We start from the raw sequence: 25876 nt of genomic DNA, 5'->3' as shown, positions 1-25876 counted from the left end.
TTGAATTTCTGCTGGTAAGAAAGCTGACGTGTTTTCGTGATGTTCACAGGACTGTTTCAGGATTCTGCCTTCTAGTTCTGTAACTTCGAATTATTTTGGGAACTGAACCGCTCTTTACATTAGATCTGAAGATGACGACACACCTAATATCCCATGAAATCACGTAATCATGCATATTACAATAGTTTATCGTGAATCATTTGGGCTAAGCTCCGAATATAATTGTTGCTATATACAAATTTGGCCTAAATAATGTTTAATGGGGAATCTACCCCCTAATATAAACATGGTTTTAGTGAAATAATTGTTTAAATGATGTAATGTTAAAAGTTGTGGTTAAATCCATTTGCCGTCTTCGCTGGATAAGAAAATTACTGCTGTTTGTGACGTCACATCATTGGAACGATATCAACGGAATCGCTGTATTCCTTCTATTGTATAGGGAGTATTTCTATTTTCATTTTCATTTTTAGCACATGCAGTGAAAGAAAAGTTGACTAACCTCCGTCTAGAGGGCAGAGGGAATATATAGTGTAATTCAAAGATATTTTTGCAGTAGGTTGATAGAATATACATTTGTATAAGAAAGTAAAATTTTGTCCCATTCTCTCAACTTTCCCGTTATATCGTTCTTCTATCACGTCATCACGTACCATTATCATCTCCTCATCGAGCGGATGGTGACACACGAATTTAGACAAAACGTGCATAACTTTTGACCGGTTTGTCAGTATATCATCGATTTCTGTCATTCTATACTAAACTTCCTGCATTTACTAAATTAATCTATACGATTTTTGGCGTAAATTGCCTGTAATGACTGGAATAAAAAGTAATGATCGTGACATTTCCAATGCTGCAAGACAAAGCTTTTTTTTTTTTTTTGGGGGGGGGGGGGGAATAATAGTGGCTGAAATATGCATTCACACCATGCTGGATTTTGATGTCCAATATGACCCTATGATTCCCGGGGCCATAATGGCATGGATATAGTCATATCCTGTCTGTGAATTTGAACTCCATTTCACGAAAAACGCTATACATAACTTACTGAAGGAAGCACTCATGTTGCAAAAGATGTAAGTGAATGAGTTTTTGGTTTCTTTCTGCGTGTCTTGTTGATTTGTATATTTTTTCTAAGGAAGGCTGTTATCTGCACACTTATATGATGAGAGAAAGAGCAAAAAAAAAAAAAAATGCTAGTTTACGCGGAAAGAGATAAAGATTCATAGATTAATGATTAAGTGTACGTACATTATTGTCTTTATTACATTTTCTAAATATACAAGGTTTGAGTGTGGGGAAAACTGAGTTGTTCATATTTCGTTTTCCCTTCAAGACTTCCAGTTTTCCTGTCATTACTCCATGATCCAAGTTTAATAATGATTCTGAAAGGGTTCAGGAATAATCTAACATCATCAATTACAACGCAAACACAATATATATCCACTCGTGTTAAGACTCGATTATAGCATTATCCTGTCCACGCGTGCGCTGTGTATGACATTATAAGAGTAAACTGCGGGGATCGAACGACCTTTCAACAATACAATTATTTGAATGTAATGTGCCACATGTCCTGATACCTTGTCAACGAGATTTTAAAAATCGATTCCCGCTTACACAAAACATAATAATCAGCGGAGGTATATAAACTATAAGATTGGTCTCTATTGAGATTGTGTTTGTGAACATGATCATTCAGACATAATATTTTTACTTGATTATCTTCAGAACTGCTGGTTTCGGATTATTTTGCCCCACAAAGCTGAGTAAAGTACTCTTACTACTACCTTCACTCACTTCCGGTTTCCTAAAATGGTACTTTGAGGATGTTCTTTATGATACGGAATGGCAAATGTTGCTTTAGGGAGTGGAAAGAATTGAAAAGTAGAATAAGCGCAGCGCCGAATGATTTTCCCTCAGTTTTTACACGAAATTGAAATTGTCCATTAACACTTTTTCATCTCGAGGAAATGCGACAGTGAATAATGTGAATTGTTTAATGAACCAAGAGAAAGATGAAATAACAACATTCCTCAGGAACTGCACGCATCTGGACGTTGATATTTTATTCTACTAACATTCACTATGACGCAAACAATATACATATATATAAGGTAATGTATTAAGTTTAAGAAGATAGCAGATGCAAATACTGTTATGGTACGGGGAAACAGTGTGTCAGGTAATATATTTGTCATAATATTGAATCTGCCTGTTTCAATTTAAGTGACTGAATATTTCAGATAATTCAGATTGTCTTCTCGCAAAATATCATTCGATTGTACAGTCACGAATGCTTATTTCTCCATGTAGTAACAACAGAAGATGGCTTGATACAAGCTGAAGGGTAAAAAGAGTTCATGACGTTGTTCTCTATATTTCGGTTTTCTTTTACCTTGCGTACAACTCATTTCTCAATGTCATCACCATAAGAGTTCGAGATGACTTAACAACCCCTAACTCTCTTCTGAGGACATAAAACATCAATTTAATATTTAATTCAATTCACTTTAATTTAGGTAAATGCTGTTTTCTGTAAATCATCTGTCTTCATGTTATTCCTCCTCTAAGTGACCTGAAATACATAGTATGTCAATAATCTTTCTGCATGGTGCTTGTCTACGTTTCGTCCTTGCTAAATCCCCACTGCCTTCCACTCCCCACACAAAAACAATGATACAGTTGGTATCTCGTTACATAATAATATGTTTATAACTGCATAAATTAGTGTGCATTTATCAAACTGCATAATGTGCATTTTTGATTTAATGAAAGATAACAATTAAAAACATACAAAGTACTCCTCAACCCGGTTGTGCAATTGACATTATGCTCGTCTGATGTTATCTCTCCCGCGATTAAGCAATGAGGTAATGATATTGTATACGTCATATCTATCTTCAATTCATTAACATTTCATCACGTGATGGGGAATGTACTTGTTCAGTCAAGATTTATCATCATGAAATTATGGAATTATGACTCGATGAAGAGGAAATTCACATCGTATGATTATGAGGTAACTCCTTTTGCAGACATTCGATTCGGCCAAGGTTGCGCTGTGGATCAGAAAGTTGTTCGTACATCCGACAGCAAGTTCCGCCATTTTGTGATGGCATGTTGGTCATTTTTTACCACGGGTAGCATGGCTCAGGACAGTACCGCAAGTGGGCGTTCAATGTGCCATTTTTCACGTGCATTAATGCCGTGAAGGTTGACAACTATAAAGATAGAGAGAGAGAAAAGAGACAGTATAACTTTAATTCTTTTTTAATACTATATTTGGAGTTCAAAACTGCATAGTTGAATTCAAAATGAACTTTAGCAACAAGCAACGGCAAGAATTGCAAAAGCCCCATGTGGTACCTGATCCACACGAGGAACTCCATGCACGGACAGACATGAACATAATAAAAAGAAGGGCATTAAATTATGTTTGAACAGAATTACACAGTGAAACATTTTCTGGAGCCCTTATAAACAAGAGCTGGTTCAAGTTATCAAACTAGCAAACTGGATGGGCTCTCTTTCCAATTTGCACTGATCGAACTTGAATGTCTAACGTTGCAGGGAAAGTAAATAAACAGCATCGATCGTCTTTGATAATCTGTGAGACATCCAACCGCATATTTACTTTCATGGTTTCCCACTCAGGAAGGAATAATGAGAAAATCAATGGAAGAGAAGGGAAACGTCTACATCAAGGTTCCTTCACGGTGATGCTTTTGAAGAAAACCACAGAGGACAACCCTTTTTTCTCTCTATACAAACATTTCGATCAATTCTGAGATCAAGCACCATTCTGAATTGTTTTGATTGCCAGGTGTCTACATTATTCACTTTCGGGGCAAGGAAACACTCACCACATTCAACACAGGCTTTGTCGAGAGAACGTTGAAGATACCGTTAAAACCAACATTCTGCAAAGAAAATGCGGATGATAATAGAGGTAGAATGAGTGATTTGTGATAAAAACTGTACAACAAGCAAACCTGTCGTTATTTACTTACTGATTTTCTGTCCTTTTTTTCTCCAGAAACGTGCAGAGACTGTCATTTATGACGAACGGTATGAACAGTATGAACAAACCGTTAACAGTGATACAATTTTGTCAATTTCAAGATAAATGCCGAAAAAAAAGTTGTCGGAAATGGAGGGTACTGCTAAAACGCAGAGCTTGTAGTCGGCTGCCCCTCAGTAAAAAAAAGAGAGAAATAAATCTAGTTACAAAACTCAGAAAACAAGGCAAAAAGTAAAGTAAGACAGAGACGAAGTACACACATACAGACGCATAAACAAACACGAGATAGCTCTCTTGTAATCGAAGAAAGAGGAAAGGTAAGTAAGTGTAGAATGAATGACAGGACGAGACTATTTACATATTACGGAGAAAAGGGAGAAGGAAGAGGGGATGGTGGGTCAAAACCAGGTCACGTGAGGCATGAGATAGTTGATAATCTCACCAAAATGTAAGGAGTATAAAGATATAGTAGGAGTATAAATACACACACTCCCATGCCCTTTTTTAAGTTATTGTTATTGACTTTGACTGGGCTTAGCAGCGAGGCTTACGTCATTGGAAAGGCTTAGCATTACGAGTAATGTGTTTGAGAGGGGTTGATATGAAAGGGGTTTCCCTTTAAGTCCGGCAAAGAGGGTTTCGGTGATTTGGAGGAATTGGAACTGAGGGCTGCTCCATAAAGGTATACTGGTGTTAAGGAATGGCCGTTAGGTCTTTCGGAGGGATTTGTATTGAGGATTACCAGAAGTCACTGTATAGGATTGTCCCTGCTCGACGGAATCCGTCTATTGGAGGAATGAGCCTATCAAGGGATTCTGCTGTTGGTCGGGATTTCTATTGAGGTTGCTGCCTTGGAGAGTATGCTGATATAGGTCTTAAATACAAAAATTGTTATATTGGAGGAACTAGCTGGTATTCAGGTCTACTTTTATTCTTTTACTTTTTTAAGGTGCCATTGAACAATACATATCAGGAGGGTCTGGTATAGATGACTACCTAGGAAGAAGTGGGATCGAAGGCTTCTGACTTATTGTAAAGAAGTGGTATGGCGTTGTACTTGTTTCTGGGATGAACGGGTTAATGGTTACTATATTGGGAGGACTAGGTATGGAGGGCTATGCCAGACCCCTGGAGCAGAAACTGGTACTGAGTTCTAGCACTGCTTACTGCTTGGGTAGTGTTCTGCATGCATTTCATCGCCGGGTCGCGCCGATCGTCGTAGAATGGAGTGCTCTTCCAGTTATCGTAGTTTGTCTGCACCAAAAACCACTCACCCTTCGATGGGTCCAAGCTAGCGAAGATAGAGGGCGACAGACACATTATGATTACGAATGATCGCGAATAGTACTGATGAGGAAGATAACAACCAAAAGAGAACTGAATGACGTCCCGAGATGACCCTTATAACATGTATTATCGCTTAAATAATGATATAAAACCTATTATAGTGCGGCATCGAAAGTACCGATGAGAAGGGCAAGTCCACCAAGACAAAAAGCAGTCAATGCGAGTTAATATGAATTTGTCTGGCAAATTAAAGGGGGTTGACTGCGGGAAAGTACTTCAAAAGCGTACATATTACGACGCGTGGAATCGAAATGACAAAGATCAAGAAACTGCACAGGAAAGCAAATTATGCGGAGAAAATGTAGGATTATTAATAGCCATAACATTCAAGCAATTATCAACAGCTGTGAAAATCAGAATGAAATCAATATATCTGATTTTGTATCAAGAACTAACAAGTTGAACATGAAGATTAGATAATTAAACATAAAAACAACCATCAACTTGTAGAATATACGGAAGATTTTTTTTCACGGATGCGCATCATAAATTCTATACACCTGTCTCGACCGATAGGAGGTCCTGCAGGAAGAAACGCACGATAAAACAAACAAACAAACAAACAAACAAACAAACAAACATTCCTCATCTTTACAGTTTAACCCTAACTAGGCCGGGGGGGGGGGGGGGGGGGGGGGCTCGGAGCCACCTTCCCCTTCGACATTCCGCGCGATGTCTCTCAACTTTTTTCATTCGAGTCTCCCGCAACTTTTGACACCAAATTTGCGACGCCCGGGCACGCGGTTCCAAAGTTACGCATAATATGTACATGCATTTCAGACCAAAAATTGCTCAGAAACTTGAATTCTTTTACATTTTCAATGCAAACTGTGGTTACACATAAAAGCATGATTATTTTGGGGTTTTATTGATTAAAATCAATTAATAGCACATTAACATGTTCGGAACAATGACGCGGACAAATTTCAGCGAGAAAACAATGAAAAACAAAAAGTCGAAAAACATAGAAATACATAAAAAATTAAACAATAGAATACTTGGGAAATTTTTCTCACGGCATTATTTTTTCATCTTCATTTGGTGAAGAAACTGAAAAGAATATAAAAAAAATACGCCTTTTTTTGAGCTTTATTTAGTGATTCATAGCCAAAAGTCTGATATTCATGCATCATCATGCATAAATTAGCATAATTTAGCATAAATGGTGTTTTTTTTTTTTTTTACATCAACTTTACAGTCTTTTAGATTACATCATAGACATTGTGCGTGCTAATTTTCGCCGCTATCACCGAGATCTGGAGGGGGGGGGGGGGGGCGGGCCTGGCTGGCGCCCCCCCCCCCCCCCCGGCTCTATAATCTACCGAAAGAGCCCGGCCTAGTTAGGGTTAAGACAATGACCCAAAAAAGTGCATTTTTGTCTCACCGTTTGATGTCGTCGCTTGTCGTTCCTTGAGCTCGTGTCACAATAGCGCCCTCCCCAGGATTTGTACCGCCAATGATCAAGTACGAGGGGACCAAAAGCTCTACAGTTGACAGATGGTTCACCGTGCTGTTAAAACTGTCATTTTGATGAAGTAGATTAGACATTTTAGTGAGTCTCGGTTTTACGTTCGATTACCCTATGTCCATAATCACGTGTTTACTATGAGCAAACTCTCACAGCTCCCACAGGACATTCTATGCATGTATGGTTTTAAGGGAGACATAAAAAAGCAACGGTCACCATTAACATGATGAAATCTCATGGCATTTGACTCTCTCGAAACCCCTGCCTCAAAGGTTCATTGCGATAATTAGCATTAATCATTGTCTTATTTTCCGGTGTAGTAAGGATAACCGAAATCAAAACATGCATTACTACAAGGAAAAATTTATCTACAACCAAAGAATTTTTGCCTCGACTTCCTCATAGGATAGGGGGAAAATCCCACATTCAAAGTTTCCTTCCAGAAAATATCGAAGAAAGCAAACACTGATTCACCCACGAAGACTTACTCTGTTGCCATGAGAACAGCATCGCGAAGAGCGAAGCCAGTCCAGTGAGCAGTGCGTTGTCCTAGAACCCACTTGATGAATCCAAGAAAGCCGCTCTGCTCGAACTTGTGTCGCGAATTGATGTTGAGGCTAACGACTCCCTGGATTGCGACAGAAATGCATACGAAATTAAAATACTCACGTAAGATATCTTCTAACAAAATTCATGCCATATACAGAAGAAAATGGATCAGCAATTGCACACACGCAGGCCTACATAATACACAAACGAACATATACAGTTATACGGCACAATGAAGCTCGCACGCACACAATATACGTTATAAAGGTAAATTATGATACGAGATACACTCAAATTTCCAGTATATATTCCATTGTATCTACCTGAATTTAAGACATAATAGAATCCATACTGGCTCTATAGAATTGAAGCGGTTATCGCTACATTACCTTTGAGTGTCAAAAATCGTTAAATTTCGTTTGTCCATTCTATCAGTAAAATAATTTCTGTTAATTCTGTTGACTGGTCTACGCTTTGTTGACGTCATTCATTGTCATTAAAGTTGTCGTCACAATGAAGGACAGTACCTTTTAATTACTGTTACCAACAAGCACACACAACATGCAAAACAAAAAAACAACACAAAATAGAAACATGTAGCATTGTCAACAGACAACCAGGAGTAATATCGGTTTTCATCGACGTTGTCACCACTATCGATGACTTGGTCACTGATGTGGACATCGATGTGGTCATTGGCTGCTACATGTCACCATCACCGCTCTCGGTAATATGTCACTTTGCTCACCGGCTTCAGTCCCGTCAGGAGCCCGATGTAGCCAGCAAAGTGGACACCTCTGGCCACGGTCTTGCCGCCTTGTTGGTACTCCACGTTCGTTAAGAGAGGTTTCAGGCGTTCCGTCACAATCCATGTGTCTGTTTTTGTGTCCCAGCTGTGACATGTTTGGTCACACCAGAGCGAAAAATAAAAATCAGAGAGAAACGTGAAAAAAAAAAACCGTAAGTAGAAGGACACGAATGAGAAGAAGATACAGTAAAACAGTAATACTGCGATAAAATGCATATTACCCAACTAAAAGATGAACCGCTCATTTCAATGTTATCGCATATGCATAAACAAATTAAAGAACATTAAATCATGAATCAGATCAACAAGTTGATTATCATTATTAACTGGGAGCCTTAGATTTGGCGACGCGGGCGTTCAGAGGAAAAAAAAATGTTCTGAGCGTGCGCAAAATCTACTTTTATAGCTCGCGTCGTCTGAGTTGTTACCACGAGTTCTGGGCCATTTTCACGTCCGCTCAATTCACGGCGCAGAGAGCAACTATAATTTGATGCACTGATCATTATGGGGGCGCCATTTTACTTTTTATAGGTTGCGTTCTCGCGTGATCTAAAGCTAGTTCGCAACACGGCGCAGGGAGAGAGGAGAAAGCCCAATGCAATCGTCGTCTTATATACGACCGCGTCGCAAATCTGAAGCTCCCCAATGAGGAAGCAAAGCGCGATTTTGAGAAACCATGTAGGCAATGCGTGGTACACTTTATCACAAACATTTCTGTCGTCTTATGTCATTATTGTGAAGTTATTGAACATAATCACTGTTATGCTTCGTTGCTTTCAGTGACTTAAACTGAGACTTTTCTTATTTCATTGAGAATGTTGATGTTTCAGTCACATCTGATAGCAGTGTACGGGAATTGAGTTTTTCGTCTTCTCACGACAATGTATATATAGTGCCAGATATATAGGACTATACTTCCAACATCTGAAATCAGGGACATAACATTTTGATGACACTGTTTTTGTCTCTTCGTTGCCACACCCCCTTTAGAGAGGCCTGGCCACCCTCTTCAAAACAAGGGCTTCGAACTTACCCAAGGAATATACCAAAGTCCATGTTTCTTGCGTGATATATATCTCCTGATGTGTAAACAAGAAGACGCAAGCAAACACGTAAATGACCAGAGAACACTATAATAATTAGTCGCTCACTTTTGAAACATCGTCGTAATTCCTCACGAGTTCTGCTTATCGAGGAAGTGTACTCTCTGGTATATTAACATTGTTTGCATATAAGTTATGAACAGATGCAAAATAAGTCAGAAATATGAACTCCATATCGCACTATAATCTCTGTCCTATACTTCTGCTATCATTTAAATCTTATGTAAATTGTGGGGCTCGTGTTTTTTTTTTTCCATTGTGACATTGGCGTTCTGTTTACCAATCAAATGACAAGTTAGATATCTGTGAATTCATCTGGAACGCAAGACAATATATATATATATATATATATATATATATATATCTTTCAAGCTTGACGTTTTCACACTTCTTTCAAAGGATAATCACATTGGGGCTCGTATACAAGTCAGGTAGAACGAAAATATGAAAGATTCTTATTCATTTCATTCATATTCATGTATCTTATCAACTGAAATGGCGACATATTATGGACGCACAATGGACCTGGGTTGTACTCTGAATTTCATCGACTAATGATTTTTCACAACCATTTGAAACTTATCGAAATCAACTGTCACATATCCCGTGAATATTCCTGTATCAATCACAAACATCGGATGTATTGTAACAGATCCATTTCAGACACTGATCTTTTTCGCATTATATCACGTTTTGTGGAAGAAAAATGGGGAAAAATAAATTGAACTGAATTGCACTAAGCTCAATTCATACCAGGACTTCGATAAGGATACAATACTATTAAACACGGAATAACTGATATCTTTCTTTCTATGTATACGTACATGTACGTGGTTACGTCTATAAAGTTCTAAACACTGTATTGTGTGAGCCTGCAGTTCTCGAGTCCATCAACTTCAAACAGTTTTATGCTTCTTACTTTCGTCAATTTCAGCCACGAAATAAGGCTTGAACATGAAAAATCACATTTTATTACATAATTCTTATACTGATCATTGCAGTGATTTACTTTTTCCTCTCACCTCCCTGCTTTGTCAAAGCGAGGAAACACTATGTAGTCTTGTTTGACATACCATTTTTGTCCTGTGCAACAATAGCAGTGCAGAACGATGAAACTTCGTAAAAAATGTTAAACATGACGATTTCTCCTGCAAAAGAAAAAAGATACAATGAAATGACACCGATGATCAATAATTAAAAAGGCTGTTATCCGTTATGAAACACATTCTATCTTAAGAACATTCCTTCCCGTGATATCTTGTCAGATACATATTCTTTTTGGCTTTCTTTGATGATGAGCTTAACTTTTCAGCTTGACTGACATAAAAGTAAACAAACGGGAGGTATTTGCATGAATTTGTTGATGAAAAAAAGAATGATTCAATGAACTTTATTCCTTGAATATTACCCACTCATTCTGATTGATAACACGATGTTGTGTCCCTACATCAATGGTGTGCGCCAAATCAATCTTATCAAAATTCACAACCGATGCTGAAACTCAGTCTGAATGACAGTACATCAGCTCTAAAGTCAATATCCAATATCTTGGGAGATCCTGGATGTTGTTTGTTTGTTTGTTTGTGTGTGTGTGTGAAAGATATAAAAGAGAACGATCGCATCTTTACCTAATCAAAGTTATTAAAAGGAAGTCGTATCTTACCCACAGGTATATTGGTCGCGTATGCTATTCCTTTAATTTCCTGCGAGTATGGTTCGGGAAGCGTCTCAACAACAGCTGCCTATTTTTTTTTTTTTTTTTTTTTGATAAAGTTAGAAGATAAAAATGAAAGTTAGAAGATAAAAATGTCACATGGACAGCCATCCCGAGGGAAATAAAAAATTTCAGTGGAAACTGATGTTCAACAACAAAATCAAAGTAGAGCACCCTAATTATTGCTGGAAAGAACACAGTGTCCCACAGTGTGTTTATAATGTGTTCACATTTGTGAAAATGCTCGAATCTAACAGTGTGATGACGCTTTCACACTGGTTTTTCACAGAGAGTTCACATAGTAATTTTCTGCTTCACACTGTGAATTGATGATTCGAAATGTGTTCACAATGTTAAAACGCTCGAATTTAACCGTGTGAATAGATATCACACTGTGTTCACAATGTGCTCACACTGTGTTTCATAATGTATTGCGTGTCACACTGTGGGACACTGTGTTCTTTCCAGCAGGGATTGGTGGACATTATTTGTTAGCTACTGTGTTTTGCTAGACATGCCAGAAGTCTCATCCAAACGTGTATGGAAATTCGGAAGAGTCATTCAGTCGATTAAATATTATTTAAGTTATCACGTACTTATTCACGAAATACGGGGAAATACCTACTGTCTGGTGTCATATTCCACGAGGTCGGAGCCGAATGGAATAAGGCACCAGACCGTAATTATTTTACCTGTATGATCATCTAACCTGATGTCCCTATGAGTACATTTTGGTATTTATTGTAATGGCTTTTTTTACGTGTACGAAATAAAAGGTTCCTTTGTTTCCATACGAATCAGTTAGGTCAACTTACAAAAAGGCCATCTATGATTTCTTGGCCAATCGTCTCGTTAATAAATAGACCAATGAGGGCCTTGATGTCCTGAATCAGGAAGCTGATCTGCAGAAAAAAAAAAAACATTTTTAATGGAGTGCATTGAAAGATGGTAGATCGATCTACCTAAGCAGTATTATCCATATAGCGTCGGAAATGGAACTGGCTAGGTTGAAAACCTTGTCCTGATGTACGCCAACCTGCCAACCCAACTCACATCATGGAATATACATTGGGTTAATTTATCAGATCGCCGTCAGTGTACTTGCACAGTACTTAGAAGCGTTTTCATGGTCTTTTAGGATCAAATCTCATGAGGAAAAAAGAATCTGTCTCGCATGGTAAAATGACATACAAGGCAACAAACAGATTAGCAAAGTAACTATGTGGAGCTGCATGGGTCATGCTTCAGTCTGCAAACCAATAATTGAATCATAATATATTAAAGGGATGGTACAGTATTGGTGGAGATGAGAATTGGGCTTTTAACTTTTTGCGAGATACCACAAAACACTTATGATATAGTACAGAGCATACCATTTTAAGAGGAATTCAAAGTTTATCTGGTGAAAATCGGGTTTGGAATGACTGAAACATCCAAAAAAAAAAAAGTAAAACAAAGCGATCGTAATAAAGTGTGGGTCCCACACTTTATCAGAATCGCCCTTTTTGGATATCTCAGCCATTTCAAAACCAATTTTCATCAAATAAACGTTGAATTCCTCAGAGAATTACTTGCTCTTTCATATTTCATAAGATGTTTCTCATTATCTCACCAAAAATGTTAGAAACCTGAAATTAGGTCTCAACCAATACTATACGATCCCTTTAAGGCATATAACCAGAACGGCCTCACTGTATGTTAAATAGTAAAACTCATTTGTATTTCATTCACTACGTATGGTTGCTTGCTCTACAGTAACGATATTTTGGTGAATGCCTTAATTTGCATGGAACTTTAGCAATAAAAGCTACAATGCTTTGTCGACAAGTAAAGGGAAAAAACACGGGCTAATAAATTGTATCAACAGCAGTATCATAGAAGGAAACATAACACAAGTTCCCAACAGGAAAGATCACCAGCTATAGCCATACCATCGGTAGGACAAGGCTCTTCATGCAGCGATGCATTTACCTCATTAGCTTTGGGCTTTACAAGTTCAGTCCATCTGTCTTCTGGATTGAGGTCCAAGTTGAGAACGAAGGCGGGAAGAGTGTCGTTCGCTGGGGGAGGGTAGGCATCGCTGCGACAATATTTGTCGGTAAACTAGATGTGCACGTGGTAAATATGGAAAGATAAAAGTTATTCAATTTATTAAATAATAGAGGCATTCATTGCATATATGATTTTTTTTTTAATCGGGAAATGCGACGTGTGGGATCTAAGATATTTGTGTAACTAATGGTACTATTTATTTTGACAAAGTTCTCGGACGAATACTCAAATAGTTAAGAAATTAGACATGTCTTTAAGACACTGTTATACGTCGCGCATGTATTCCAATATACCATCACGCAATAGTGTCGGCATACTCACCGGCGGCAAGTCTTGACCCTGGACGGCTGGTGCGGCCGCGACCAGAAACGCGATAACGAGTAGGACCACTTGCATGATGGATATAGGTCTTTCTCTACAACATACCACAAACTTGTAGCACACTCGTCAGAAGGTTAGATCCTGCGATCGTTCGTGGTGGGGGATTTCCTCCGTTTAATGGCTCTACTTGCTCGGTCTTTACCTCCTATGAAACCACCCGGTCCTAAAGTCCTCGAACAATGGTCAACATAAAGGTGCAAAGCTACTTACGCTTGAGCGAAGTCCTGTTCACAAACTCCTGCTTAGCAGCTGCCAAAGTTCGCCCTCGCACAATAGAGGCCTATAAATAATTTTTTTACCCTACTTCCTCGTCAAAGTTCATGCGATCAATGAGGTAATTATCATCCCGACGTGCTTAAAGTAAGCATGAGGTAACGTCAGTTCGATAGGTCTGGGGAAACCAAACGGTTCAGGCGAACTTGTCAAGATCTTTCAAATGACAAAATGCTTTGGTTATTCGTGGATAAATATTTTGTTCCCAATATTTGCCTCATACTTCACAAATGTACATAATGTGTCTGGCTGCGTGGTGGTACTTCCAAAGTCAAAGTATCTTGCGAGATGTCTTCTCAGATAGGCATGATGTGATAAAATGATTACAACTGTGAAACATTTATCTTTTGAAACGTAAGTGAGATGAGGAAAATTGATTACCGAAGGAATAACCATGGCATTCTCGAATGTCAATATCTCCTTCCGAATTTCCATTCGCGACAGTCTCTTCCGAGCATACTGTGTGACACAAGAGTTGTTTTGTTTAAGGATTGTTTATATATATATATATATATATATATATATATATATATATATGTATATATATATATATATATATATATATATATATTTATACATATATATACATATATATATATATATATATATTCATTTATTTATTTATCTATTTATCTATTATTTTGCAACAGAGAGAAAGGAGGTGACAGGTGTCGAAGAGATGACAGATGGATAAAGGTAGTCTTGTAAGATACAACTACGAGGAAGAGGGTTGACTTGGAAATAAAACGATGGTGGCGCGATTTCTGAAGCAGATCGGAGCCTTGAAGCATCACACAATTTGCTAGAGAAACTCAGAAGGATGGAGTTTGCAAGAACGGACAAAAAAAATAGCTAAAATGGAAGAGCTTTCAACCAAAAGGCACTAAATCCATTGAAAAAATAAGGATTTAGCGCCTTTTGGAAGCAAGCTCTTCAATTACTTTTACAAGAAAAAAGCCCCAGAAAAAACAAAAGTGGGCAAGGAATGAGTCTGTAATTTCCCACTGTGTGTGTGGGAAGCTGATCGAAGTGGAAGTAACATTTTTTTTTAAGAGAGGATGGGACCTAAGTTCAGCAAAATGACGAATTCTTTCACTCGAAATACGATGCATGATGCACGTTTATTAAACTATTACGTCACCCTCCATTGCAATACCATTCCAGAATGCACTATGCTGCGAAAAATCGGCGGCATAATGTCAATTATGAACATATAGAAGGGTAGATTTATACTGCAGTGGACTCTCGTTATATATATAACGACGTCCTCGGGACCGGCATTTTTTTTTCCTTTTATCGAAATTTTGTTATAATGGAACAAAATAAACAATAAAAGACATAGAGTGGATAGTGTTGGTGTCTAAACTTTTATTTCGTTTGTAACCAGAATTTCGTTATAACCGAGTTATCCGAAAGTCTAATCAAATTCTTGTGTCGTCCCCCCTCCAAACCCCCCCCCCCAAAAAAAAACAACAACTTGCCATGTAAATAAAATTGAAAATACAAACATACAAATTCAAACAAACATATAAACAGACAATGCCTTGTACAACATTGTAATGGAATATGTATATAAGATATGTACATATGGATGTGTGTAAAATTATATAAGTAGTATAGGCTACATTAAGTATAAAAATGATCATTTTCGCTTGCACCCTTCTTATATGCGGGTGCACACTTCATTAAGTTGGCAATAATTCGACTTGTGTCAGTTTCTTTCCTTACCTATTGAAGCCCAAAACCCAAGGATAAAGTAAAGCATGTCCAGTTTAGGCACATCTCATTAAAGACATTATTTACCATTACTTTGCAGATGGAACAAAGACCAAGCTTTAGTGTTTTACATTAGTTCTAAAATGTGAGTTAGGGACAGAAACAACCAATGCAAAAATGTTGATCAGTATAATCAATGTTAATTATTGTTGAATAAACAAAATGTAAACAATAGTTGTGATGAAATTGTTTCTAGACGAAACCGTCTACAGTTCTGGTTTATTGAGAAAAATATTGATATCTCCTTCTATTTTAGGCTTTATTGTTTCTAGGCTTTAAAATTTCTATATGTAGGATGTTTTGTGATGCAACTGACCTATACATATGCACTAAATGTGATAACTCGAACATGTTTTAAATCATTGCTTCCAATGGTAAACAGTACCTTTAATGAACACACACAAACACACACACACACAGACACAAACATACATATTTACGTACGTATGGATTATGTAAATCTGTAAATCATTATTGTCACTGTTATTATTATTGTTATTATCATTCTTATTCTTCTTCTTATTAGTATTATCATTATCATAATCATATAGGTTTTTGTTGTTGTTTTTTTTTGGGGGGGGGGGGGGTTCGTCAGTTATCATCCCCTTATTTATCAAGTAAATTCTTATAAACGAACATACATGCACACACGCATGTACATGTAATTGCATGTATAATTATGTATGTTTACATAATAATTACACAGTTTTATTACTATCCATATCTGTTGAGTTGATAATATTTATGTAATATTCTGATTTATTGTCCATGATGAATTACATAAGTAATTTATTTTAGAGTCCTGTGTTTTGAATTTAAACTAGAATAGACTAGAATAGAGAATTTTTATCGCAGTGGACACAAAAAACTTACAAAATGCGCTGCAATTTTTTGCAAATTTGTAGGTCTATATTGCAGTAGTCCCACATAAATAGGGTCACGAACACATAAAATCGGCAAACAGGGATATAAGGGATCGCTTAATCTAAAATAACTTCTCATATAAGTAACAAAATAATGTCTACTTGCTCCACGACCAGCAAGAGATGTAAGTAAAAATGTTTTCTATCACTAAAACACCTTGTCAGTCACAATGTGTCACAAGCGTTGGCGTTCAAAAATGGAATTGTTAGCGAATAAACATTATAGATTAGGAAAGTTCGTTTAAGACTATCCTTTAACTCCCATTGACAGTCGAAAATGGTTCTCAAGGGGGCGCTATTTGTAACATTCACCACGGGAAGCACGGCTGCGGGCAATATCTTCGATATGTCTCGAATTTGTCGTCCGCCGCTCGAATCAACGTCGTGTAGGCAGTTGCCTGGAGCAACGGAAAAGTGTTTATGAGATGATTCCCATAATAATGATATTAATGAAAACAATGAAATAGATAAATAATAAACAAATAATTAGATAGATAAATAGATAAATAAATAGCTAAATGAATAAATAAATGAATGAATGAATGAATGAATGAATGAATTAATAAATGAATAAATAAATAAATGAAAAAATAAAACAGACCAAACATGAAAATCGACCGACAAGTAACCTAAAGTATGATATTACCCTGTAACCAACAATATACATAGTGATACTATCACAGCATATATTGATATTTTCCTATCAATACTGTATCTTAAGACATCAGACGAAGTTCGGGCATTCTTCACTCGCAGCTAACGTTTATCCATATTAGTAGGACATATTAAAAAGAAATCAAAGAAATTTATAAACAAATTCTTTATTTTGTTAACTAGGATGTTTGAAATCACAATAGAGAAAGCGAGGCAAAGGAGTGTATTTCGTTCGGTAGAGGTTTGCTTGAGTTGATCAGAAAAAAAAAAATTGATACTTGATGAAGAAAATAAAACTTACCAGATTTAGTACCGGCTTGGTCGACATGACATTGTAGATACCAGCAAAACCAACATTCTGAATGCAACAGTAAAAACACAATACATTCGATATTCCTGTATATTCATTCGTTTCACCAATCAGCATTTTTTTTTTCCTTTCGATAGACGATTAAGTTTATTTTGCGGACCGTTTGTCCAAGCGAACTTTGTTAACACATTTCCAACACAAAATCACCTCCTTTAGCTTTATATTTACACCCTTCCCCTCCCACCTTCCCCTTATATGCCCCTTCCAATGATTTTCGATAACGTGGAACACTGTGGACCTTGTTTCCTCGGGTCATGTTAGTCATTCCAAACGTTCGTTAATTAGAAAATGAAATGTGTTTCGCTTTTCCGAAGGGTTGTTATTACGAAACATTCAAATTCTCTGTAGCTAGAGACATTCGTTAATTTAAACATTCGTGGTGTAATTCCGAAGGTTCGTTAATCTAAAAATGAAAAGAAGCTGCATAGTAACGAACCCTCGGAATTATTTCATTTCATTATTTCGCTTTCGGATAAAGGAACTTTCGGAAAAACGAACCCTAATCTATTTATGGATTGACGAATCTTCGGAATGGCTAACCTAATTTCATTTTCGGATTAACGAACCTTCGGAATAATGAACTGTAACCTTTTCCTCAATCTTTGTCAAACTATTCCCACAAACAACTGTACAGCGCTAATATGAGGAACCTAGTCGCAAGTACCCCCCCCCCCCTAAAGATGGGGAAGGGAGGAGGGTAGCGATTGAGTTGTCAGAAGGAAACATTCAATTTTAGTTTTCAAAAAGATGTGCACATAACTTACCGCTTGGGTCATATTTCGTAAGCACTTGTTTGCGAAAATTCTCCTGTTATCATAAAAAGGTGGGGCTTTCCAAGTGTCATAGTTTGTCTTCATCAGAAACCAGCCGTCTTTTGATAGCTCCATTCTGTACAACAGGAATTGAATTGCAGGAAAAATCCAACATGGCCCCGTTTCACAAAACTTGTTATCAATAAAAAGTTACAATAGTTGTCATAAGCTACTGAAATCCTTGCATCTGATTGGCTGAGAGCAAGTTTATCACAGAAATATGGCAGTTGTTACTGATAACAAGTTTTATGAAACGGGACCCAGGTAATAACCATGAACATGGAAAGAGCAAGTTGTGTTTGAACTAGTATTACAGCCCTAATTCCTGCTATCCTCATTAAAAGAGCGATGTTCAACATTGCTTTCTTATAACTATAAAAGGTGTAGATTAAGGCTCTGAAACATTTTATAATGTAACATATTGTGTGTGTGTGTGTGTGTGGCTTGTTTGTTTGTTTGTTTTTTCGACATACGTACGGTTCTATGGCGTCACACTTCTTTCCTTCTGCTCTTGAGATTATGACACCCTCTCCTGGCCGCGTTCCGCCAACGATAATGTATGACGACACGAGTAGTTCCACGGATGTGAGAAATTGAACAGTGCTGTTGAAACTTTAAATGAAAAGTTGACATTAATTTTAGGTCAAAGAAGTGGTAAACGCATTCTACACAGTTGCAATGGCACTGAATTGAACACATAATTCACTTAGGAATTAAATTGGTGAAATAACACGAAGGAACGGGTTTCAGCAAACACTGTCAATGTAAAATTAATAGTGAGATCGCGTGCCATTGATATAACACGTTATGACGCTACAAACAAAGAAGTTAATACCAATACTTACTCAGTTGCCATGACAACAGCATCGCGAAGAACGAAACCTGTCCAGTGACCACTTCGCTTTCCGAAAATCCATCTGATGAAGTTCATAAAGCCGCTCTGTCCATAAAGGTGACGAGCATTCATGTTCATGCTTATTACACCCTGGAAAATGTCAGAAATCAAAATGTGAATTATATGTTAAACAAGATATGAAAGAAGTTAAGAGGGATAAAACTTAAAGTGGTGTTAGCGATTACTTGGAGTTCATGGCTTAAAAAACAACAACCGCTGGTTATTTTGTGAAAGTTATGTTGATAATTTAATTACATTTGGAAGCTGACACAAAAGTTACTTAGTGGGTGTGTGGGTGGAAATTTTTGAAGACAATGGCTGTTCGAGAAGCAGTTGTGGCTCAGTACATAGGACTATACGGACTATCAATAATGAGGTCCCTCTTTCGAGTCCACCGGCAGCAGCGGTTTGTGGCCCTGGACAGGGGACTTAATCTTCATTGCCTATTCATTCGGAGTGGAGTTCAAGCCATCGATCCCATGGTTATTAGCCTTGCTAACAAGCATTCATCGTTTCCTTTCAAAAAAGAAGAAAAGAAAAAAGTAAATCTTTAGGGGGATGTTTTTATCTAGTGATGCTAGTTATTAGGAATAACGGTTATGGAAATGATAATAATAACAACGGTTAACTGAAAACATTCGTTCTGTCATTCATAATTTGATTTAACTATTTAAACATGGGAAAATCCCATAAGCATAAGTTCTTTTGCGATTGGTCCGTGCATAAAATCAATCACAACAATTTACAATTTAAAAGTACAAACAAATAAAGCAAATCAAAACACCGACGATGAAAATCCCCATTGAAGATGGGGAATCACGACTAAGACGCTCCAAAGACCTTAGCACCTATAGGTGATTTCACTGCTAATACCGCCACACCCTTCCCTCTCGTTCTCTCTCATTTCGCTGCCCTACCGGCTTCATGCCTGTTAGCATGCCAACGTAGCCGGCGTAGTGCACTCCCCTGGCGACGGTCACGCCTCCTCTCTGGTACTCAACGTTAGCGATAAGACCCATAACTGCTTCTTTGACAGACCACGTCTTATTTTTGGTATCCCACCTGCAGGGGATAAATGGATAGGTCGTGGATTTGTACGACTGTTACAACTTTCTATCTTCAATTCTCCGATATCTATACAAAAGAAAAGTTACCATTGACATCTCTTAACTACCAGAAATGTAGCTTTATAGCCTACTAGAAACAATTCACTGTAAAATGGTCGTAAATAGCATTATGGTTGTGCCGAAAACAATGATAACGAAAATTATTGATCGTTTAGTACACATGGTTTCTTTAGAAAGAAAAAAGGCAAATAACCTTTAACCTTTGTTAAATTTCTAGTTGACTTTTGCCTGTAGACCTATTATAGGCCCTAAAATATATGTGTTATGGCAGTGGTGATCCGAGCTCAGTGTTGTGTAAACTTATGGCAAGTTCAATACGATTCGACTCATATATTCATACCTGGCGTTCATCCTCATGAGATGAGAATTCGGTTATACTCTGTTACTACTGAAGAAATTATAACTCATGAAGTGCTTCTCAGAGAAAGTTAATTGACATTGGACCGGCAACAATGAACCAAAGAAACAATGAAAGGCGACTAGAGACTTCAGAACAAAGTTCGCTTAGAATCATAGATATCTCCAGGCAATTTCCTAGTTGAGGGGGGGGGGGGCTGGGGATGGGTACTATATCGATGAAGATAAAGATCGCGAAACACTTGTATTACGCACCATTAACTTCAAAAAGGAAGTGTCGTGCACAATAAACTGGGAAGATCCGCAATGACTTTCGCGAACCCCTAGTGAACTCGTAACCCCAATGCGATGCACCACACTGGCTGACATTGTTTGCGGAGAAGCAAAGACCGTTTACGATTTTTTGAATATCATATTTACTCGAAGGGGAACATATACTTTCGTTAAATTCTGTAATGCTGAACTTTTTGGAATTAAATGATCATCACATACCCAAGTAGAATACCAGGATCCATATTACGCGCATGGTAAATGTTGCCTGTTAGAAATGTGATGAAAGCAAAACATAGAAAATTTAATCAAAACAAAGTAATTTGTTCAACTCTGAAAATATATAAGTAGAAACAACTCTGCTTAAAAGGAAAGAAAAAAGTAATAGCTCAATGTGGTGACTGAAATTACACAGTTTTCTAAAGTGACGAATTATTAACCCACGTGGAATGCAGAAAATAAGTTATGGAAAAAAATCAAGCGATTGGGTAATGAAGAACAGTCACAGAGACAGATAAACAGCCTAACGAAAAACACGATAGACAACCAAGTTGCAAGTTTGTAGTGCTGATTAACCTATCTCAAGTGGTGGGGGGGGGGTGAGGAATAGCGAGGGAGGGATGGGAAAGGGAATATAACTATACACAGTATGGGTGCAGCAAGAGAGCCACCTCTGATGTGGGGGAGGGGCGTCTTTTTACGGTGTTAACACTGTTTAAATTTTGATATACAGTAATGGTATTTGGATCACCCACGACCTTACAAAGGAGATAGTGGATCAAAGTCATGTTAATGAATTGTTTCACATTTCTAGAGAAGCGAGTTGGTATTTTGAGCTGAAAGTTTACGCATTCGGTTTCGACGACAAATGAGGTATCTGACAGAAAATGGGATTACCACAGAGATGTTACTTGCACAGTTGTTTTCTTTCCCAACGTCCAGGAAAACTATCATGTTCTCACGATACCAGCAGCTCAAGGAAGAGAACCCTCTCTTTATTTTGACTAAATGGCCCGAATTCACTAATGAAACCATGGTTTAAACCATGGACAAAAACCATGGAGCGCCAATTGTCGCACGGAATATTTCGTCACAAAATTGGTCATTTCGTCGACAAAATGACCGTTTTGTTAACGAAATTATCATTTCGTGGACGAAATGTTCATTTAGTTACAAAATGTTGTCATTTCGTTACGAAATAATCATTTCATCGACGAAATGGCTGATTTCGTAACGAAATATTCCATGCGACACTTAGCACTCCATGGTTTTTGTCCATGGTTTAAATCATGGTTTCATTTGTACCACCTTCGTGAATTCGGGCCAGTGAGTTGATACATTCAAAAGGCAAAGCCGCTAAAACTTTATACCTCCTTTGTCCTCGGCAACAATGGCGGTGCAAAAGGATTCGACCTCGTAAAACAGATTGAGAAATACGATCCTTCCTAGGGATATGAACAATCGGAAAAGAACAGTGTTTTTTATATACACTTCAAAATCCTATTAACTACAGCGGAATACAAATAGTGGAAAACAGATAAGCCTAGGATACAAGTTATCTCTGCAATTCATTATTGTGATAAAGGAAAGAATTATGTGGTATGCAATGCTGATGCCTTTAGTTTCGAAGGGATTCGGGAGTGAATATTACTGTGGATCACCTTAATACGTGCTTCGGTATGGATTCACGTGAATGGAACATGAATATAGCGAATACCTTTTGAACATACACGAAGGTCAAGATTACTTCGCAAACAATCCCCTGAACAATGATTACAGGGAAGAACGCCGCAGCACAGGTTGTTGTCAGTGGGGAAAAAAAGAAGAAGAGTTGTGAGGACATTCTGCAGGGATTGACGAGTCAGGGGCCATTGGTGTAATAGGTATGCAGGGCTAAAACAAATATGGGGCTATCTCACCAATGGAAATGCCCGTTGCGTCGGCGATACCCTGCATCTCGCGCCGGTAGGGTTCCTTTATTGTGTGCTCCACCAGACCCTGTAGGGTGATCGACACACCATCGTAAAGTCATCGTCGCTATCATACTTGAGCTTATGATGTATATACAATTTTTAAGATTTATGATATCATGAAAAAGACGGTAAACGCCAGAAAGAAGAAAAAAAAATCACATATTCAGTCTCACATTATCCACGTCCCCAAGCATCAATGTCCAAATCCACTCCAATATGATTGAATACATGAAAATGTTCATATAACTACCGGCACATTGTACAAAAAGTACAATCGAAAAGAAGCAGTATAGACAGCAATAAGTCTCGAATTCTGCGAATGTACAGCACCTACTCAAGTCTTATTGGTGATTTGCGGAAGCTTGAATATTCGTTCGCAGTTCTTATAACACTTGAGATAATTGAAATACAGGTTCAAAGGAAGGTATACGAGATGAGATTAAAAAGTAGCCATAATTTGAACTCACAAAGACGTCATCAATGATTCCAGATGCCACTGAAACGTTCACAACCAGCCCAAGAATATCGATTATGTCTTGGATTGCTGTATCGATCTGTGATCAGCGGAGCGGTGATTTTGTTATTAGAAAATCATAATTTCATTTACACTGTGTTGAAAAAGTCACCTAAAAGTACTCTGGGGTGCGATTGCTTTATTACTCACAAATGCAGCTCGAAATGAAAGTCATAAAACCTTTATATTGGTTATATAGCTACGAGCACGCTCATTAGGGCAATGACACAAGATGAGATACAAATAACATAATACACTCAGCAAAAAAAAAAAGAAAAAGAGAGAAAGTAAACACTTTTTCATGCTCATATTTCTCATAGAATATTAGGCTAAATATTTATGCTTTATATACCATTTTAAAGGTAATTCTATTGACTATCAACTTGGTAGGTCATCAAAAAAGGAAACTTTACGCATGAGTAAACACATGCGTGTTTCTCTTCCAAGGCACAAAAATAAAAATTGAAAAAAATGGACAAGTTCTCATTCATGCGTATATGCTTTTCCATACAGCAATGAGAACAAAAGACAAATTTAACACAATAAGAAACACAAATCAATTTGCAAAATTCCCACTTTGTTTTTGTTTGAGGATATAAAGAGATACAAGGGAGCAAAAACTTTTTTTTTTTTTTGCTATTCATTTATGTCTCTCACTGTGTTAAATGTCAATTTCTGCAACTTTTTCTTTTGTGCCTTGGGAAGACACAAAAGAATGTATTCACTCATGCGTAAAATTTTGTACTAACCTAGTGGGTTGACAGCCAATTGAATAACCTTTAATATGATATATGACACAAAGATTTTCACTATAATCTTCTACGAAAAATATGTAATGGAAAGTGTTTACTTTCTTTCTTTTTTTTGCTGAGTGTATTTATAAGTTTGCTGTTCTAGCTTCAAATTAATTATCCATTTTCATGAGTCTGCTAAAAAAGCATCTGCAAATAAATTCAGATACCATAACCTCTCATTCTACAACCAAAGAAGTCACTGCATAATAGACCTGAGGGGAAATATATATCTGATATCTCAGCTTCGTGAGATGCAGAGCTTCTGTGATTTAACAATGTGTACATACTTGTAAAGGAAATCAAGAAAAAATAACAACACACCATCCTAAATAACAACTACCATTTTTGACAACTTTACCTGTTAGTCATTGACAAAGTGTTCTACCATTGAAAACATTCTCTCGTCGTCCAGGCAAATGTTTGGTGTCTTATATTATAGCGAGCTTCTATTCCACGTTATTTCGTACTTACATGCCCAACAGTATTGACTATAGGTTTCGCCAACTACCTACTTGACTGGACAGAGATTGATAACGCACGGTGACAAACGAAGCGCATTCAATAACCAGATAACAAAAGAGCCGAGTTCAGACAACAGATGTATAAACTGATTATTTATTCATTTGTGTGTGTGTGTGTGTTTTCGCAACACTGGTTATTAAAAAGAATAATCTAAAAAGCAAACTCGACGAACCTCTCGTGCTTTTGGTTTTACCAATTCTGTCCATCTGTCTTCCGGGTCCAGGTCAAGGTTGAGTACAAATGTTTCGACCTTGTCACAGCTCGGTGGGGGATATGCATTTGAATTACATAGTTCGTCTGTAAACTGAGAGAGTCATCCAATCCATAGTTAACCGCAGTCACGAGTTTGTAGTGATTTTCTCTACACCTTTCTTTATAATGATAGAAAGGGGGTCACGCAGTGTGATCTGACTATACCCCACATTATGCTAGTTCAAGAGTGAGCAACACACTTTCCACAAATTCAAAACTTCATAACAGCATTGCCGAACCTAAAGTGGCTATACCCTTCTAATGTGTTCGTAGTCTCACTGTTTCTGGAAATCGACAATACTAGTTCATCCCCCACCCCCAGCAAAAGAAAAAAAAAGTTTACATGTGTGTGAATGACTGAATAATGTTTTCTCAATACACCTAGCTGCAGTTTGAAATCGACAAAGAAATATAACATTGAGGTGGAGATTACGGAAACAGAAACGGTACTACCTACGGGTGCCACAACTTTCCATATCAAAGAAGCTTACCCACTGTCATCAAACTAACATGCTGCTTCCTCAAAAAGACATTGTGGAACTGCTACTTACCGGAGGAACGTACTGAGAGAACGTCGATGTTGAAAACATCAAGACAAAGATGACTAGTACACTGACGGCCATGGCGAGCGCTGACGTGGTGCTGCTGAGATCAAATGTCCGGGACCAGGTAGAGAGACGCGGTCGAGAAAAGTGCTTCCAGTGCTTCATAGTGCATCGAAAACTGGCAAAATCAATGGTGCATTGCAGAGGGGAAGGATGTCTAACATTCTGCGTGATATGGACTAGTAGGCAAGCGCGCCGGAACACTTCTGGTTTTGGACTAGTGAGTAGTAGGTTACAATAGTTTGTGAGACAAAGGCAGCAGGTTGACAGTCTACTGCGACGCCTTTTCAAAAGAAATTTTGAAGAGCGA

The 25876-nt window shown here is 37.7% G+C and overlaps 2 protein-coding genes across 2 annotated transcripts; both read right to left on the bottom strand.

The window, feature by feature from the left end:
• Positions 1-3137: 3137 nt before the first annotated feature.
• Positions 3138-13464, bottom strand: LOC140235211 (acid ceramidase-like). Its single transcript, XM_072315243.1, has 12 exons — positions 13390-13464; positions 12988-13119; positions 11832-11918; positions 10966-11044; positions 10376-10450; positions 9233-9278; positions 8140-8284; positions 7331-7470; positions 6759-6893; positions 5195-5318; positions 3870-3926; positions 3138-3227 (listed from the first exon to the last, which is right to left on the bottom strand). Exons 1-12 carry the CDS (start codon positions 13462-13464, stop codon positions 3138-3140), a joined length of 1185 nt encoding a protein of 394 aa, XP_072171344.1.
• Positions 13465-16695: 3231 nt separating this feature from the next.
• On the bottom strand, positions 16696-25671 carry LOC140235398 (acid ceramidase-like). Its single transcript, XM_072315424.1, has 12 exons — positions 25513-25671; positions 24882-25013; positions 23347-23433; positions 22826-22904; positions 22277-22351; positions 21129-21174; positions 20070-20214; positions 19103-19242; positions 18735-18869; positions 18210-18333; positions 17377-17433; positions 16696-16819 (listed from the first exon to the last, which is right to left on the bottom strand). The coding sequence occupies exons 1-12, from the start codon at positions 25669-25671 to the stop codon at positions 16730-16732; spliced, it is 1269 nt and encodes a 422-aa protein (XP_072171525.1). The 3' UTR covers positions 16696-16729.
• Between the last annotated feature and the right edge of the window lie 205 nt (positions 25672-25876).

This window comes from Diadema setosum, chromosome 11, assembly GCF_964275005.1.
Source record: "Diadema setosum chromosome 11, eeDiaSeto1, whole genome shotgun sequence".
In the NCBI taxonomy this organism is placed as follows: domain Eukaryota; kingdom Metazoa; phylum Echinodermata; class Echinoidea; order Diadematoida; family Diadematidae; genus Diadema; species Diadema setosum.
This window is presented reverse-complemented; position numbering and strand designations above follow the sequence as displayed.

Bases quoted from the DNA above. Each gene is read 5' to 3' on its own strand.
- LOC140235211 (XM_072315243.1), bottom strand. From the start codon at position 13,464: ATGCAAGTGGTCCTACTCGTTATCGCGTTTCTGGTCGCGGCCGCACCA. The intron at 13,120-13,389 runs GTGAGTATGCCG...GTGCACATCTAG, and splicing joins AGGGTCAAGACTTGCCGCCG to TTTACCGACAAATATTGTCG. The intron at 6,894-7,330 runs GTAAGTCTTCGT...TCAAAATGACAG, and splicing joins GCTGTTCTCATGGCAACAGA to TTTTAACAGCACGGTGAACC.
- LOC140235398 (XM_072315424.1), bottom strand. From the start codon at position 25,671: ATGAAGCACTGGAAGCACTTTTCTCGACCGCGTCTCTCTACCTGGTCC. The intron at 18,334-18,734 runs GTACGTATGTCG...CCTGTTGTACAG, and splicing joins AAGTGTGACGCCATAGAACC to AATGGAGCTATCAAAAGACG. The intron at 16,820-17,376 runs GTAAGTTTTATT...CCGTTGCTCCAG, and splicing joins CCAAGCCGGTACTAAATCTG to GCAACTGCCTACACGACGTT.